The sequence below is a fragment of the Gastrolobium bilobum genome, unplaced genomic scaffold (genome assembly GCF_033153095.1).
Source record: "Gastrolobium bilobum isolate Gb01-03AN ecotype WA unplaced genomic scaffold, APGP_CSIRO_Gbil_v1 utg5192, whole genome shotgun sequence".
NCBI lineage: Eukaryota > Viridiplantae > Streptophyta > Magnoliopsida > Fabales > Fabaceae > Gastrolobium > Gastrolobium bilobum.
Window position 1 is genome coordinate 72,287 of NW_026895453.1, and position 15,799 is coordinate 88,085.

Consider the following 15,799-nt stretch of genomic DNA (forward strand, 5'->3'; position numbering starts at 1 on the left):
TTTGTCACATGCTGACATTGTCAGGCACAGAGAATGCATCACTTCTACCTTAGCAGCGCCTGCCACCCTTAGCAAATCCCAAGGAGGGTTGACCCTCTCCTCACCAACCCATACAAGATCAACATCACCTTCCCCTATAAAGTACTATCTCCACACACAAGGAGAGGCATCTTATGTATCGTTATTCTGCCCATTTATCTTGAGTCACATACACACACCCGATCCCCTTTATCATCTGTGAGCTTCATACTTGGGACTATATCTCCTAGCTTGGTCTCTACCTGTGCTGAAGGTATAACCCATATAGTGACTCCATCCCAGAAGGGAACATAGTGGTCTTATAGTCCTCAAACGGTACAGTAATACTATCTCAGATCATCGTTCACGCCCAGGAGGGGTGTGTCTCCCTCATGGGTCATGCCCCAAATGAGGCGTGTCTCTCTCCTCTCAGGTCACGCCTTATGTAGGTGTGTCTCTCTCTTGGTCACGCCCCATGTGGGCGTGTCTCTCTTCACTGGATCACGCCCCATGTGAGCGTGTTTAAGTGCTATATTTGCGTAATTAATTTCAAAACAACTACATTTTCGTAACTTTTTATTAAAAAAACAATAAATTAATTTCTTTGCCGCTCGAAAACCATACTAGACATTAGATATGATAATATACATGTCCTTTCAGAAATCAGAATCAATTTAAAGCACATAGGAAACTCATTATCAAGCTAGGCTTCTGTTTCCTTAACTTTGTTGGCAGCCACAAATGCCACGTGATGAAGTAGTAGAACAGCACACTTTCCATTAAAAAATCACTGACATAAAAACTATATAACAAAGCTATGGAGAAAAGTCCTCATCATCAGAGCTAGAGTAATCAACTCTACGCTCTGCAATTGCTGGAAATAGTCTTCTATGTAGATCAGAAGGTGGTGAATGTTGACGAGTGTCAGGTGAAGATGGCACTGATGGAGCCTCTTTCTTGCAAGATAAACCCTTCGCTGATGACTTGATCGTTGTGTCCTTCACCTCTTTGCAAACCTTGTCCAATATTATCAAGAAATCACGCACAGTCAAAAACAAACGCAACCCTTCATCTTTTCCTGCGTTCCCATGGAAGTAATCAGCGGTGCTCTTAACCAGAGCCATTATCCTCTTCTCTTCCTCCACAAGCCATGTCACATCTTCTTTTGCTTTCTCCACAAACCTTTCCAAGCAACGTTGGAACTCACTGTCTTCTTCAAGGTTCTTCATGTCTGTGTTCAGAAACTCTTGAGCCTTTATCAATGAGTAGCCAAGTTTTGACACTGCAGCACTCAGTGCATCACCTTCTATGAGTGCTGCCTTTTTAACATCCTCAAGTTCAGTGCTTAGACCTGAAACTACCTGAAGGCCAAGGCTGCGATAGTGTTCTGCGGATTCTTCACTGCCATCTTCAAAATCCTCTGTTGCAATACTACTTGAAATGCTTCTGCTTGCTCTCTCTGTGCGCACAGCTCTTATCCCCTCAGAACGTATAATCTCCTGAACAACAAAGTGTAATAGTGTTGTCTTGCCATCTGTTCCTTTTACATCTGATAGTTTCAGAAGCGTGTCAAGCCTAAATGCTTGAGCACCACCACGATAGGTACCATCATTCATGCGGTTCCCAGTTTTCAGAACTGCTTCTAGTAGTTTTAAGAATAACCTGCTTTTTCTGAGTTTGTTGCAAGCAACCTGCCATTCAGATGCAATAATCATAAGCATGTAGCGCTCAATTTGTTTTCAAGTCTCATAAATGCATGTAACTTATGTATACTTGCATTGTATTTATAGTAGTTATTATTATTATTTTTGGTTCACAACCTGTTAATCGATTATTCGATTAGTCCGATTTGAGAACCATCGGATCGGTTAGGGGGCGATGGATCTCCCAATATCATTCCATTTCCGGTGTTCGAACTCAGAATCACGGAAAACAAACTCTCTATCACTCGAATCAATAGTTATTGATATTGTTATTATAGGATAACTGGTGCTTTAAAGCTCACTCAAAGGCTAATTACTTGAATCAAACCTATGTGACAATACCATTAACTATGACAAGGTTGCCGTTTATATCTATAGTTATTATATTTATTTATAAAAAGAATACAACATTAGAAATACATGGAAATTCAGATTAAGCTTAAGAGTCTCGGGTCTCACCTCTAGTGTTGCAAACGAGTCCTTAATGCTTGAGGTCTCTTCTTGAAGGGTAAACATGAACATAAGAGATTCAAGGCGTTTGAAAGCGAATGGGATGTCAACCAAGACTTTGAGAAATCTCTCAGCTGCGCCAAGTTGAGAAAGTTCTCCTGTGAATAATCTAAGCTTCAGTTCCTCTTCAGCTGTCGGTGCCATCTTTAACAACGTCTGGATGAGCTCGATAGGAATCTCGTTACCTGATTCAATCAACATATTTTAAGTAGTTCTTGCTGTGAAATGCAAATGTTAAAAAAAAAAAATTTAATGCTAAAATTAATGAAGCTGTTAAATAACAAGAGAAAACAGAAGCAAATCATAATAGAGAGGGAACTCCCTCATGAATCTAACTTCATTATGTGAGTCCTAACTCATTCACCAATCTGTCATCATAGTAAAAGTATATTATCTCCTAAGAACATATAAATGGAAGAACAGAGAATTCGTAATTATTGGTATCATGGACATATAGTATACATATATATGTCAAATGAAGAGCAGATAATGTTAATAACAAGTACTAATCAGTGGGCATAGAGAGAAAGAGAGAGTCACCTTCTTTAAGAGCATCAACAACTTCTTCTGTTGTCACATTCAGAGCTCGTAAAAGAATTGATAAATTCTGTGCTTTCTTAGGGTCAATAATCTGAATATAATGTACTGAAGTATCCACAGATGGTGAATCTTTTTTGCGTTCATTTCTGTTCTGGTTGGTGCAGCCAAATAAAGACTCCATCATTTCCTCATTGAACCTGAGAAGTTGTTATAAAGTCAGCACAATCTTACTGATATATTTCACTTTGCTTATTCAATGATAATTTGATCTTTGACAAGAGTTAATGTTCTTACTGGAATGAACCTGCACTGATCTCATGCCACACCATTGATTGATCAGGTTTTGCAGAAACCTTATCCCAGAAAAATGGCTTTAGTTTAGGTTTTTGAGCATCACCCTCACCAGAACTACCCTGTTTAGCACGAAGTGGTCCAAGAGGTGTATGTTGATTTCTACCTGCCATTGGTTTGGGAGGAGGAGCAGGTGGAGGATGAGCACCTCTTGGAGGTTGTGGGGGACGAGGAGCAAGAGCTGGTGGCTGTGGAGGCGGTGGTGGTGGCGGCCCTGGGGGTGGAGGAGCTGGTCTTCCACTAGGAGGTGCTGGTATTTGTCCCTTACCTTCTAATGATGTTGTCTCAACCTTTGAGGTATTGTTATCTTCAGCCTTTTTAATGGACCAATTTCTAACATTAGAAGGTTTCTTTCCATTGTTAATACCAAATCCTTCCCTATTAGAGCTTCCCAAACGAGTAACCTTCTGTGAACCTGAAGTAAGAAAAAAACATGGAATCATAGATTGAAGGACCAAGTATAATGGTTCACTTATCATATATAATAGGCTAACATAGAAAGCCAAACATAAGCACACCTCTAGGATAATCACTTGAGCTTAGTATGAGTAAAGGCCTGTCATCTTTGTCAAGTTTGTTGCTTCTGACCTCACGATAGCAGAGAGACAAGCCTATCAAGATTATAATTCCTGATATTGTGGAAGCTAAGATAATTGTTTTTTGCTTTTTGTCATCATTGTTAGGAGGTGAAGGGGTAGGTGCATATACTAAAGGTCGAAAAATTTCACCAGTAAGAGAATGAGGTAGAGGAGGTGGTGGTGGTGGTGGAAATGGCACAAACATATCTGGAGGGAGTGGTAAATCCACAGCATGGGGATCAGGAGTTGGTGATGATGGGGAACTTTTTGGAGTTGGTTCATGACTTGGTGATTCCAATGGGGATGGAACAGTAGCAGGGCTTGGTGACATCTCATTATGTGGTGACTCAGCAATCAAACTTCTTTCATGGCCACTTCTCAAACCAAAGGTTGGTTCAGAATGCTTTGTCAACAAAATTCTAGAGCCTTCTTTTTCTACAGAAGCAGGAGCTGGAGGAGTGCTTATGCAGTCCAAAATTCTTTCTTTTATATGGGGAGACAGAGACTTGGTTTCTTTGTGCATGTTACTTTCTGTTGTAAGAATAGACCTCATGTCACTGCTCCATTCCAGTGGATGCAAGTCAAAATCTTTAACATCATTGTCCCTCCCTATCAATTCTTTCCTACAATGTTTCCACACATTCTCTGCCTGTATCAACCCAATGAGAAAATAGGACCATTTAGTATGTTACAAAAGATTAACTAGCATGCCCCATAATTCCATGAGTCAAATTGCCATATAATTTACAAACACATATAATTTCACTTGAAATTTTTATACTATCACTCTCACGCTTAATCCATAAAGTGAAGCAAAAGGTTGAGGCATGTTCCTTCATTTTATCAATGTATTAACAACGAAGACAACACCATTATTTTAGACAATATCGGAGCATAGTTCATATTCAGTTTTTGTTTTAAAACAAAATAATATAAGCATTCTAGTTGTGCCAATTTTTAAGACATCAGCTACAACCTACACAATAGTAACCACAAATTTGGTATCAGAAGTTTTTTTTTTTTTTTTTCATCAGAACATTATGGAAATGCTTGCGGAAAATTATTAATGTGCCAAGACATTTCACAATATTTACAACTAACCCTTGCATCAGAGTTCCCACAATCAAGGAATGGAATTAAAATGCTTCGTTTCTTCTAAAAAAGTTATTAAACGAAGTAGCTAGATATCCTAATATGCAGGGACAAAATTGTAGTTGTCAACAAAGTTGGATATTTAGAATTAAAACATGGCTTCCATATATATATACTCTTAGCATTATATACTGAAATATATAACCTCAGAAGCTGAGATTAAGGTGTTCTTTGAACAAAAACGTGTATGTAAATTTTTCTTGAAACAACGCAGACACATCCTTGTGTATGATACCAATGCTTAATTAGTCATTCAACTAAGGTGATTGGATTTCGAAGTTCATGAACCTGATCAGATTACTTATGAGTTCGTTCTTCAAAAAATAAAGATGGGAAGACTATATATGTTTCATAGATAGTAACATAGTAAAATAAATAAAACAGATTTAACAAAATTCACAATAATTTGAGCTTAGACCTTGTATTTGTAGTTACAAACAGATTACTCTACAGCCTAGGCATCACATAACATGCATGTAGTACGCATGCATGAGTCAGTTTAATATCTAAAAAGCAGGGGAAGCTCTGCATCATAACAAAAACATAAGAAGAATATAACACAGTCAAATTCACTACCATCATTTTGGGAAACACATTAAATTTTCATTCAGAATGGAAAGAGGAATCCTAAGCATGATGATGAACAAACAAAAAAATCAACTTAGAAATTCCAAAGAAGAAGAGACATAAATGGTGAAACCGTGATACCTGTTTATCATCGCTAGAAAAATCTTCGTCCTTCCCTCTCTTTCCCTCTGAGCCCCCTAGGGCCAACGCGCAAAGGAGAATGACATAAACAATCGCATAACCAGGTCTTGTCAATTCCATTGCTTGCAAATTCACCAACACAAACGCATAATTCCCTTTTCATCTCTCATTGAACTTTAAAAATCCTTCCGAGTTTCGAACTAAATCCAACCACAGAAAGAGATAAACACTGAACCTTGTCAAAGACCCTTTTTCAGCTTGTGAACAATATCCAAACTTCGCAGATTCCGCAACTTTTCCAGAATCCCACGAAGGTTGGATTTTCCACTGGATCTTAAAAACTCAAGAATATTCAGGAATCAGAACAATGGATGAATGTTTGATATTATATATTATAACGTTGGGGAAGAACCAATCAAATGAACGTTACGTGAAAGCAGAAACCAATTCATGCAAAGGTATAATAATTCACGAAACAAGGGTTGAATCTCTGTTCAAAGTTTGAGTTTGATTTGGTGATTTTTTATTTTTTATTTTTTTGAAATAATAATAATGATTTGCAATACCAGTGCAAGAATTTGTGTTTTGATCATTCGAAGGTTTGTTTGTTGTGCTGGGTGGGAGAGGGCGTCAGAGGTGAGAGAAAGACAACGATGCATTCAAGTCCTAAAAGGGACGTGAGGACAACAATGTGGAACAACCCATGATGTCATGTCTTCCTTGCATCTTTTGCTTTCGTACCCCTCTCATATGAGTTTTTATTATCTCACACCAATTCTTTTTTAGTTTATTGACCTCCCACTTCTCTTATTTATATAAAGAGCGTATGTCTTTAGTTTTTTTAAGCCAAAAGTGTTTGTCATTTTAAATAACATAACTTATGTCATTTTACTTTCACAAGGAGATGAGACCCACACTTTTATATTTTTTTGTCCACTCTCTATCTTTCTTTATCTATCTCTTTCTCTCACTTAAAATAACACAATTTTACATACTTTAAAATTATATACACTTTTCTCTTTTTTTTTAATACAATAATAGTACTCAGGTTTGAACCTATGTCTTTAGACTTTACCAAATCGTTAATAAGTGGTATAAGATGTTGTTACTATCAAATAATGTTATTATCATATCTTAACCGTTAATTTTTGTCAATCAATAGTTATTATTCATTGCAAATTAATAATTAATTAATAAGTTTGTGTGGAAATAATAACTGTTGATTGATGAAAATCAACAGTGGTTAAGATATGGTAATGATATTGATAATAATATTATTTGATAGTTACAATATTCTAAGCGTGATAAGTATTATTTATTATCTTCATAATTCCTGCAATATTTATTACATGGAGTTGGCTCAGGTAACATCAACGTATTTTATTTTATTTTTTATTAAAATCAGGATGGGTTCATGTTATCAATCCTTTTCTTTGCTAAGCTAAATTTTATTGAGACTTACAATATGTTTTAGCTTAAAAATGAGATAGGATCGTCTTATTATTTATACTTTTTGTTCATAATAGGATTGACTACGAGATAATTCTAATTAATTACATTCTTATAAATATAGATATATAGATTTTCAGCTCCAATGGTTGGTGAAAATATTGTAGAGAAAATAGAAAAGTACAGAACAATAGCTATTCTAATTAAATACATAGATTGTGTTTTCCTTTCCTGTCTATTTTTTTTAGAAAAAAGTATTTCTTTAGTCATCGGAGATAAAATTATCTCCAGTGAGCTCAAAATGACGTCGTTTTAGAATTATAAGATTAAAATATTATAATGATAAAAACTAATATAATCCTGCAATATATTATAATTATAAAAATACCTTGATTTTCGTCCTAAAACGACGTCATTTTGAGCTCATAATTTTATCTCCGGTGACTGGAGAGACCTTTACCCATTTTTTATCACCAAACTAGAGGAAAAAAAAAGGATCTTCGTAAGCAAAAAAAAAAAACATATAATAAACGGACATCATATGTTACCAAATTATGTTTTAAAAAACTAAATTTCATTAGAATATAATCAAAGATTTATATTAAGAGTTAAAAACAAGAAATTAATTTCACCAAAAGAGATTAACTTTTTTTTTTCTTTTTTGTATCAAAGGCAGCTGGTTTGACACTGTAAGAATTTATATTGAGACCACTCTCTCAATTATTTTCTTTATTCTCAAAACTTGAATAGAAAACTTATGATTAAATGAAATAAAGTACTTCTTATTATTTGAACCGATAACTATTGATAGAGATGTATACTTTCTCTTTTGATTTAATTAAAAATGTCAATGAAATAACTTGATTGATCTATTATTTTGTACAAATTATTGTTTGACATATAATAAAAATTGACTTGCTATCATGAAAAATGGGAAGACATTTTTTAAAATGAGTTTTTTAAATCGTTATAATTATGTGATTGCTGTATTTAACTATTTTCCGGGATATTTTATTTCGTCGAAGAATCGTCACCCCTTTGTTCAGGGTATTTGCAAGAATTTGGACATCAGAACGAGTTTTTTTTAATGAATCTGTACCATTTTGTGAGTGGAAAATTTTATTATTTGAAAATATTAATTTCTGACAACTAGGAACATAATTCCATATTTTAAGCATGTTTTACAATTGACAGGTAAGTCAACAACAGTAACATCTATAAATTTATTTCAGCCGCGGTCTCAAAATATATTTTATATGTTTATGTGTACGCAGCTCTCACGTTTGGAGGAGTATTTATATAACTGCATGATAACGATATCTAAAATGGAGAACGACTTTTCAATGAAAAAAGTCCATACATGAAAGAATTATATATGTGTGTGTGAGATCCAGATAAAATATAGGCTCAACCAGGGCCCAAAAACACGTAAGAAAGCCTAGGCCCATTGAAGACCAGAGCAAAGCGCAAAGAACAAGCACAGACGCGATGCTCTCATCACGTCACACAAGACGCGATACCCACATCGCGTATGAAACTTTCTATAGGAAGTAAACTTAAGGCCCAAGGCAACTCCACCGCGCCTTAACTCCAGTAAACAACGGACAGCTCCAGCTTGTCACAACTCTACTACCACTACAAAAAACACGTTGTTTAGCCACATTTAATAATGTGGCAAAAGCTAGCAAAAAATGTGGCTAAATCAAACTACCACATTTTTGCTAAATGTGGCTAATCCTGGCGTGGCCTTTTTTAGCCACATTTTCCTTCTCACTTTGCTACTGCTGTCATGAGTGTGGTAGCATTACTTTGGCTACATTTTTTTTTATATTAGCCACTTTACAAATGTGGCTAATTTGTAGGGAGAGAATAAAAAAAATAATAGATTTTTATTTCTTTTATAATATGCCACTGCCCAAATTCTTTTTTTTTTTTTATAGAGATATCAAAGTTTGTTAAGAAATTTCTTTGAAAAGAAAGCATACTTAGAAGTAAAATGCTAAGTATTGATTCTTATCACTTTCCATTTCAATTATTTTTACTAAGGACCAAAACAACTATAAGAACCAAGCATATAAAGCATACTCCGAAGATTTCCTTGACAACTAAGGAGCTATCTCTTGATCAGAAATGAGGTAGCTATCCCTGATCTCGATCGGGTCGATGGTCGGGCCGAGTTTTTAAAACTTATAAAATCTTTAATGAATAATTGTCGATATCTATCTAACTTTTAAGAGCTTATAGTTTTTACACCTTGTGCATTGCACCACGTAGTTGGCAATTGTGTGCGTACTATCACATAGAAGCGTAATTGATACTCTATCTAACTCGGAACATAGAATATCATATGACACGATACTTTGACACGTTAATTCTAAAAAATATTAGATTTTGACTCGTTAGGACACGTTTTGGTATTAAATAATATTTTTAATTTATGTAATGTATATTATATTTAATATTCAATAATTTAAAAAATAAAGCTAAATTTATAATACCCATCAATTTTGCAAAGAAATATAAGATATCCCAAATATTTATGTAATACTCAATAAAATGACAATCGTAATCGAACGAATCTGATAGTTGAAACTAAAACCACAATACTTATTAGAGTGTCGGAATGTCGGAAAGTGTCGGACACGACACGTTACGGTTTTTGAAGTGTCGGTGAATCATAGCTGATAGTTGTTACCTTATTATATGCTTGGAATTTAAACATTTTGAAAAAAGTGTGTGTCATTTTAAAGGATGTGAAGTTATGTCATTTTAAGTAAGAGAAAGAGATAAATCATAGAAGAAAGAGAGAGTGGACAAAAATATTAAAAGTGTAAGTCTCATCTCTTTATGAGAGAAAAATGACACAAATTATATCATTTAACAAGATAATTACTTTTCTCTTTTCAAAAAGGTGAAATTGTAATATTTTCGACGTAAAGGTGACGAGGCAGACAAGTCAAGTTAGCCGTCAACACGCATCGTAAAAAATAAGGAATAAATTTGATAAAACTCAATAAGCTTTTTTTTTTTTTAATGCGAAAAATAATAGAGAGGAATGAAAATAAATTGAAATAGAAGACTATTTATTTTCACCATTTGTTACTTCGTACAATCTGGAAATTCTTTTACCCAAAAAAAAGTGAAACTCACTTTTAATATCGTGTGATAATCGGAGTCAAGATTGTTAAGTAAAATATAAACAAGAACAATTCTCATTAAACAATAATATATGGGAAATTGAAAAATTATGTTACATCAACATAATTTTTTTTTTCTTGCAGATACATAGAAAACGACGCCAATCTTTTTTTTTTTTTAAATGAAAAATATAACGAACCCACAAAGATTGTATCGGCAGAAAATTGGAGTGTTGTCCTATAACATTACAGATATAAATCCCATAATATATACCCACAAAATTTTATAATAGAAACAACCACACAAAACCATTTGTGCATTTATTCTTTTTCTTCTCAGTCATATACCTTGGGAGAGGCAAATAACTTTATATGTAACTACCCTAAGGTAGGATTAATTCTACGGCCACTTTAAAGAGTTAAAATTATGGGGGTATATAGCGGGTCGACTAACCTCAAATAGGTAATTAGAGTTGATATATAAAAAAAAAAATTAGAGATTAATATTTTTTATATTGTAAGAGGTAATTTTATCTTCTACATACACATAAAAGTGTGTGACACCCATTTTTTCTCACATAGATTTCACACACTTTTATATATATATGTAGAATTTAAAATTATTTTCTACAACATGAATCCCTTTAATTTATGGGAAATAATTTTCTTATATTATAGGAAAATGATTATCTCATGTTGTAGAAACAAAACTACAAGTGAGACCCACACAGATATAAAGAGAGAAAAAAAAAAGAGATGAAACCCACCATTCTTTTGTATGTGTAAAAGATTTGTTTCTCTCATATAAAATAATATAAGTATAACCTTTAATTTATTCACACAGCGTCGATTTGTTAAGTTGATAAAAGTTTTTATGAATGAGTGGATTATTAATATAAATATATTTTAGTTTATGTATAAATTGTAATAGTGATATGTACGAAATTGTCTGGGGATGTAGCTCAGATGGTAGAGCGCTCGCTTAGCATGCGAGAGGTACGGGGATCGATACCCCGCATCTCCAAACTTTTATTTTACGATTTGTAATTTTTTTTTTTTTTTTTTTCAATTCTCACCCTTGTCCCATGCTTTTGTGTTGTGTTCTTTTTCATTCTTCCCCCGTTGTCTTCGTCGCACGCAGGTTCTGTTGTTCTGGTGCTTGTTCCACTCTGGTTTGCGTTGCACTTCTCCTCCCCCCTCATGATTCATGAAGCTGACCTTCACTTTCACTCTAAAACTCAAGACAACAACAACAACCCTTGTTTTCAAAGCTCCTTACACCACCATCCCCCACTTGGCACAACAAGGTCTTACCCTTACACTTCCAATCCCACTCCATTCTCTACAATGTGGAATCTTGCTGCAGTCACTCACCAATTCCAAATTCATCACACAAGCCCAACAACTTCATGCCCACGTCATCACATGCGGCACTCTCCTCCACAACACCTACCTCGCCACCAAGCTCGCCGCCTGCTACGCTGGCTGCGGTCGCATGCCTCAAGCCCGATTCTTATTCGATCAAATCTTGTTAAAGAACTCGTTTTTATGGAATTCTATGATAAGGGGTTATGCTTGTAATGGGTCTCCCTCGAATTCCCTTGTTTTGTACCGTGAAATGTTGAGTTTTGGACAAAAGCCTGATCATTTCACCTACCCTTTTGTTCTCAAGGCGTGTGGTGACCTTTTGGTTCATGAATTGGGTAGGAAGGTTCATGCTTTGGTGTTGGTTGATGGGTGGGAGTCAGATATTTATGTGGGCAATTCTCTCCTTTCAATGTATTCTAAGTTTGGTGATATGGAAACTGCCAGGATGCTGTTTGATAAAATGCCTGTAAGGGATTTAACTTCTTGGAACACTGTAATATCGGGGCATGTGAAGAATGGTGAGGCAGTTGATGCTTTTGAAGTTTTTGATAGCATGAGAAGAGTTGGTGTTGTTGGAGATGGGACCACCTTGCTTGCCCTCCTCTGTGCTTGTGGTGATATTATGGATTTAAAACTGGGGAAAGCAGTACATGGTTATGTTGTTCGGAATAGTGGTAAACTATGTAATGAGTTTCTGACGAATTCCCTAATTGTCATGTACTGCAATTGTGGTTCCATATCTGTTGCAAGGAAATTATTTGAAGAGTTAAAAGTGAGGGATACTGTATCATGGAATTCTTTGATTTCTGGCTATGAAAAGCACGGGGATGCTTTTAAAGTTATGGAACTTTTCAGTCAAATGTTTATAGGAGGTGGAATTCCTAATGAAGTAACTGTTATTGCTGTGCTGGGGGCTTGTAATCAAATCTCAGCTTTGCTATTGGGCTCATCTGTTCACACATACCTTGTTAAAAGGGGTTATGGAGTGAATACTGCTGTGGGAACTGCCCTTATTAGCATGTATGCTAACTGTGGAAGTTATTTTTGTGCACGTCGCGCTTTTGATGAGATGCCCGAAAAAAATTTGGCTTCTTGGACTGTTATGATTACAGGATTTGGAATTCATGGGAGGGGAAGAGAGGCTATCTCCATTTTTTATGAAATGTTAGGTAAAAATATTATGCCAGATGAGGGTATTTTCACTTCAGTTTTATCAGCTTGTAGTCATTCTGGATTGGTGGACGAGGGTAAAGAAATTTTCTATAAAATGAGCAGAGACTACAATTTGGAACCTGGACCCACTCATTATTCGTGTTTAGTTGATTTACTTGGCAGAGCAGGGAACTTAGATGAAGCATATGCAATTATAGACAACATGAAGTTGAAACCAAATGAGGATGTATGGACTTCTCTACTTTCTGCTTGCAGATTGCATAGGAATGTCAAGTTAGCAGAGATCTCAGCTCAGAAGCTTTTTGAAATGAGTCCAAATGGAGTGAGTGGTTATGTTTGCCTTTCTAACATATATGCTGCAGAGAGAAGATGGAAGGATGTTGAAAAGGTAAGGGCATTGGTGAAGAAAAGAAGATTGAGGAAACCACCTAGTTACAGTTTTGTTGAGCTAAATAAGATGGTACATCAATTTTTTGTTGGAGATAAGTCCCACCAACAGGCACAAAATATTTATGCCAAATTGAAAGACTTGAATGAGCAACTCAAGAAAGCTGGTTACAAGCCTGACACTAGTTCAGTTCTCTATGATGTTGAGGAGGAAGTGAAGGAGAATATGCTCTGGGATCATAGCGAGAGGTTGGCACTTGCTTTTGCTCTTATTAACACTGGTCCAGGGACCACAATCAGAATAACCAAGAATCTTCGTGTATGTGGAGATTGCCACACTGTGATAAAAATGGTTTCTAAGCTCATGAGTCGAGAGATTATCATGCGAGATATCTGTAGGTTTCACCATTTTCGTGATGGCATATGCTCATGTGGTGGATACTGGTGAGTCGATGTAAGTTTGATGAAGTAGTACATTAAGTCAAAGTAAGGAAAATATAGATTTTTTGTTGGATGGAAGTTTGATAAAAAAAAAAAAGTGCTTTATATCCAAATATAGAAAAATGCAAATTTTTTATCCAACGTGAGCAGATATCATAAGATGTTTTGGAATTGCTTCATTGTGGCATCATCATTACATGCATCTGAATACTTAGATTTGTCCAATACATTTAAACAAAAAACTTAAAACTAAAAATTACAAATTCAAAATAAAATAAAATCCCACACTTTACAAAACCCAAAGTTCATCATGGCCAAAGGTTTATAAGAGTTTAAAAATGAAGTCATATTATTTGACAAGCTTCACCTAATCTTTTAAGCTTTTAGGTTGAATAAGCGTTTTACATTAAACATTCAATTGGGTGCAAGATTATACTATGCTGTAAAATGATTCTCAAAATTTGCTAGGTTTCACCGTTTTAGAGATGGAAGATGTTCCTGTTGTGATAATCAGAGTTGATGGAAGTACGATAAAATAGTACTCAATCATCAACTTCCATGTCTGTCTATGAGTCCCAGGGGAATGGTGGTATTGGTTTAGTTGCTTCAAGAAGGACCTCAATGGGAATCTTTGGTTTTGATCCCTTCAACGATGCTATGGTTGTACTTTTTAGGGTCTGCTCAGTATTCCTGCAATAATTTGAGGGTAGAGGGTTATTGGAGTGAAAACAGTTCAAAAATGTATATTATCTTTTGAGTACATGCATATGACAGGTGCTCACCTGATCGCAAATTTTTTGAAATATATCAAAATTTGACATGTTTTCTCTGAAACTCTTCATGTAGTCACTGTATACCTGTGTAATGCAACAAGTCAAAACATGTTGTTGTAGTAACCAAGATCATTATCCCTATAGCTGTGTACACAGAGCTGCATCGCCAGAACAGCTGCTCTTCCATGGAAGATAGGCACATTGTCTACCCCCATTAGTTAGATATTCCTTGTTCCTGGTACCAGAGAGGTTGGTGGAGAAGATATCAGGATTTGATTCTACAATGTCAAGTACCCATTGGGGAATTGGGATGTTAACAACCTATGTTGTACCAACACCGACACGGGACACGAGATACGACATGACACGATACACCGACACGTTAATTCTAAAAAATGTTAAATTTCGACACGTTAGGACACATTTTGATATTATATAATATTTTTAATTTATGTAGTGTATATTATATTTAGTATTCAATAATTTAACAAAAAAATAAAGCTATACTTATAATACCCATCAATTTTGCAAAGAAACATAAGATATCCCAAATGTTTATATTAAATTCAATAAAATGATAATCGTAATCTAACGAATCTAATAGTTGGAACTCAAAATGCAACACAACGTAACCTTTGAACCTTTTTTGAGTCTTTGCAACGAGTGTTGGAGTGTCGGGAAGTGTCGGAGTGTCGGAGTGTCGGAGTGTCGGACACAACACGTCAGGGTTTTTGAAGTGTTAGTGCTTCATAGGTTAACAACATCTCCTACATTCCCTCCACATTGATGGAATGACATGATAGCCTGTAGTTTCAAGCCACATTCCTGAACCAGTTCAAACAAGCTCCTATAGGCACTCCAATCATACTTCTTAGGACCCTTTTGTTCTATGATCCCCCACCAGACATCAACCATAACCCCATCAACACCTGCTGCTGGTAGCTGCATCAGTTGTTCTTTAAGGCCATTTGGGTCTTCAAAGACATTATCAACAGTAATAACTCCCAGCTAAAGTAGATAGAAAAAATATATATATAACACAGGTTAATTAGCGTATATATGTATATACAAATACATAAACTGGTAGCTTAGAAACAGACTAGTTTATGTTTATGTGCATGACTTACTGGGAGCATGATATATACTGGAACATAATTTAGCAGCAGGTTTTTGTCAGAAGTGGCCATCTTGCTGTTTACGTTTTTCTTTTCTTTTTTTAATCCTAAGCGAATTGGAAAGTTCTGTGATGTCTACGAAGATGAAAAAGGAAATGCTAGGTAGAATTTGCTGCCTTGCTTGCGTTGAAATCACGATCCAAGGGGGGCTTTTTATTGAAGAACATGATAAAAGGATAAAGCAATGCACTTGCTATTTCTGGCAGCATTTTGGGCTACCATACAATAGCAGAACCTGAAAATTTTGTGAATGAAAATAAAGAAAGTAAAATTCACACTATTTGAGGGACGAACTTATGTTATGTATTAGATTTTGTTTAAGTCTAAATATAGTTT

At 35.3% G+C, this 15,799-nt stretch overlaps 2 protein-coding genes, 1 non-coding gene and 1 pseudogene across 3 annotated transcripts; 2 read left to right on the top strand and 2 right to left on the bottom strand.

The window, feature by feature from the left end:
• Window positions 1-833: 833 nt before the first annotated feature.
• On the bottom strand, window positions 834-5,680 carry LOC133312356 (formin-like protein 3). Its single transcript, XM_061513528.1, has 6 exons — window positions 5,561-5,680; window positions 3,641-4,349; window positions 3,066-3,537; window positions 2,772-2,968; window positions 2,181-2,416; window positions 834-1,709 (listed from the first exon to the last, which is right to left on the bottom strand). Exons 1-6 carry the CDS (start codon window positions 5,678-5,680, stop codon window positions 834-836), a joined length of 2,610 nt encoding a protein of 869 aa, XP_061369512.1.
• Window positions 5,681-11,097: 5,417 nt separating this feature from the next.
• TRNAA-AGC (transfer RNA alanine (anticodon AGC)) lies at window positions 11,098-11,170 on the top strand. The gene has a single exon. It is a non-coding gene; the product is annotated as a tRNA-Ala (tRNA).
• Window positions 11,171-11,323: 153 nt separating this feature from the next.
• LOC133312381 (putative pentatricopeptide repeat-containing protein At3g11460, mitochondrial) lies at window positions 11,324-13,522 on the top strand. Its single transcript, XM_061513561.1, has one exon. The coding sequence runs from the start codon at window positions 11,354-11,356 to the stop codon at window positions 13,520-13,522; it is 2,169 nt and encodes a 722-aa protein (XP_061369545.1). The 5' UTR covers window positions 11,324-11,353.
• Window positions 13,523-14,050: 528 nt separating this feature from the next.
• LOC133312366 (beta-amylase-like) lies at window positions 14,051-15,475 on the bottom strand (annotated as a pseudogene).
• Between the last annotated feature and the right edge of the window lie 324 nt (window positions 15,476-15,799).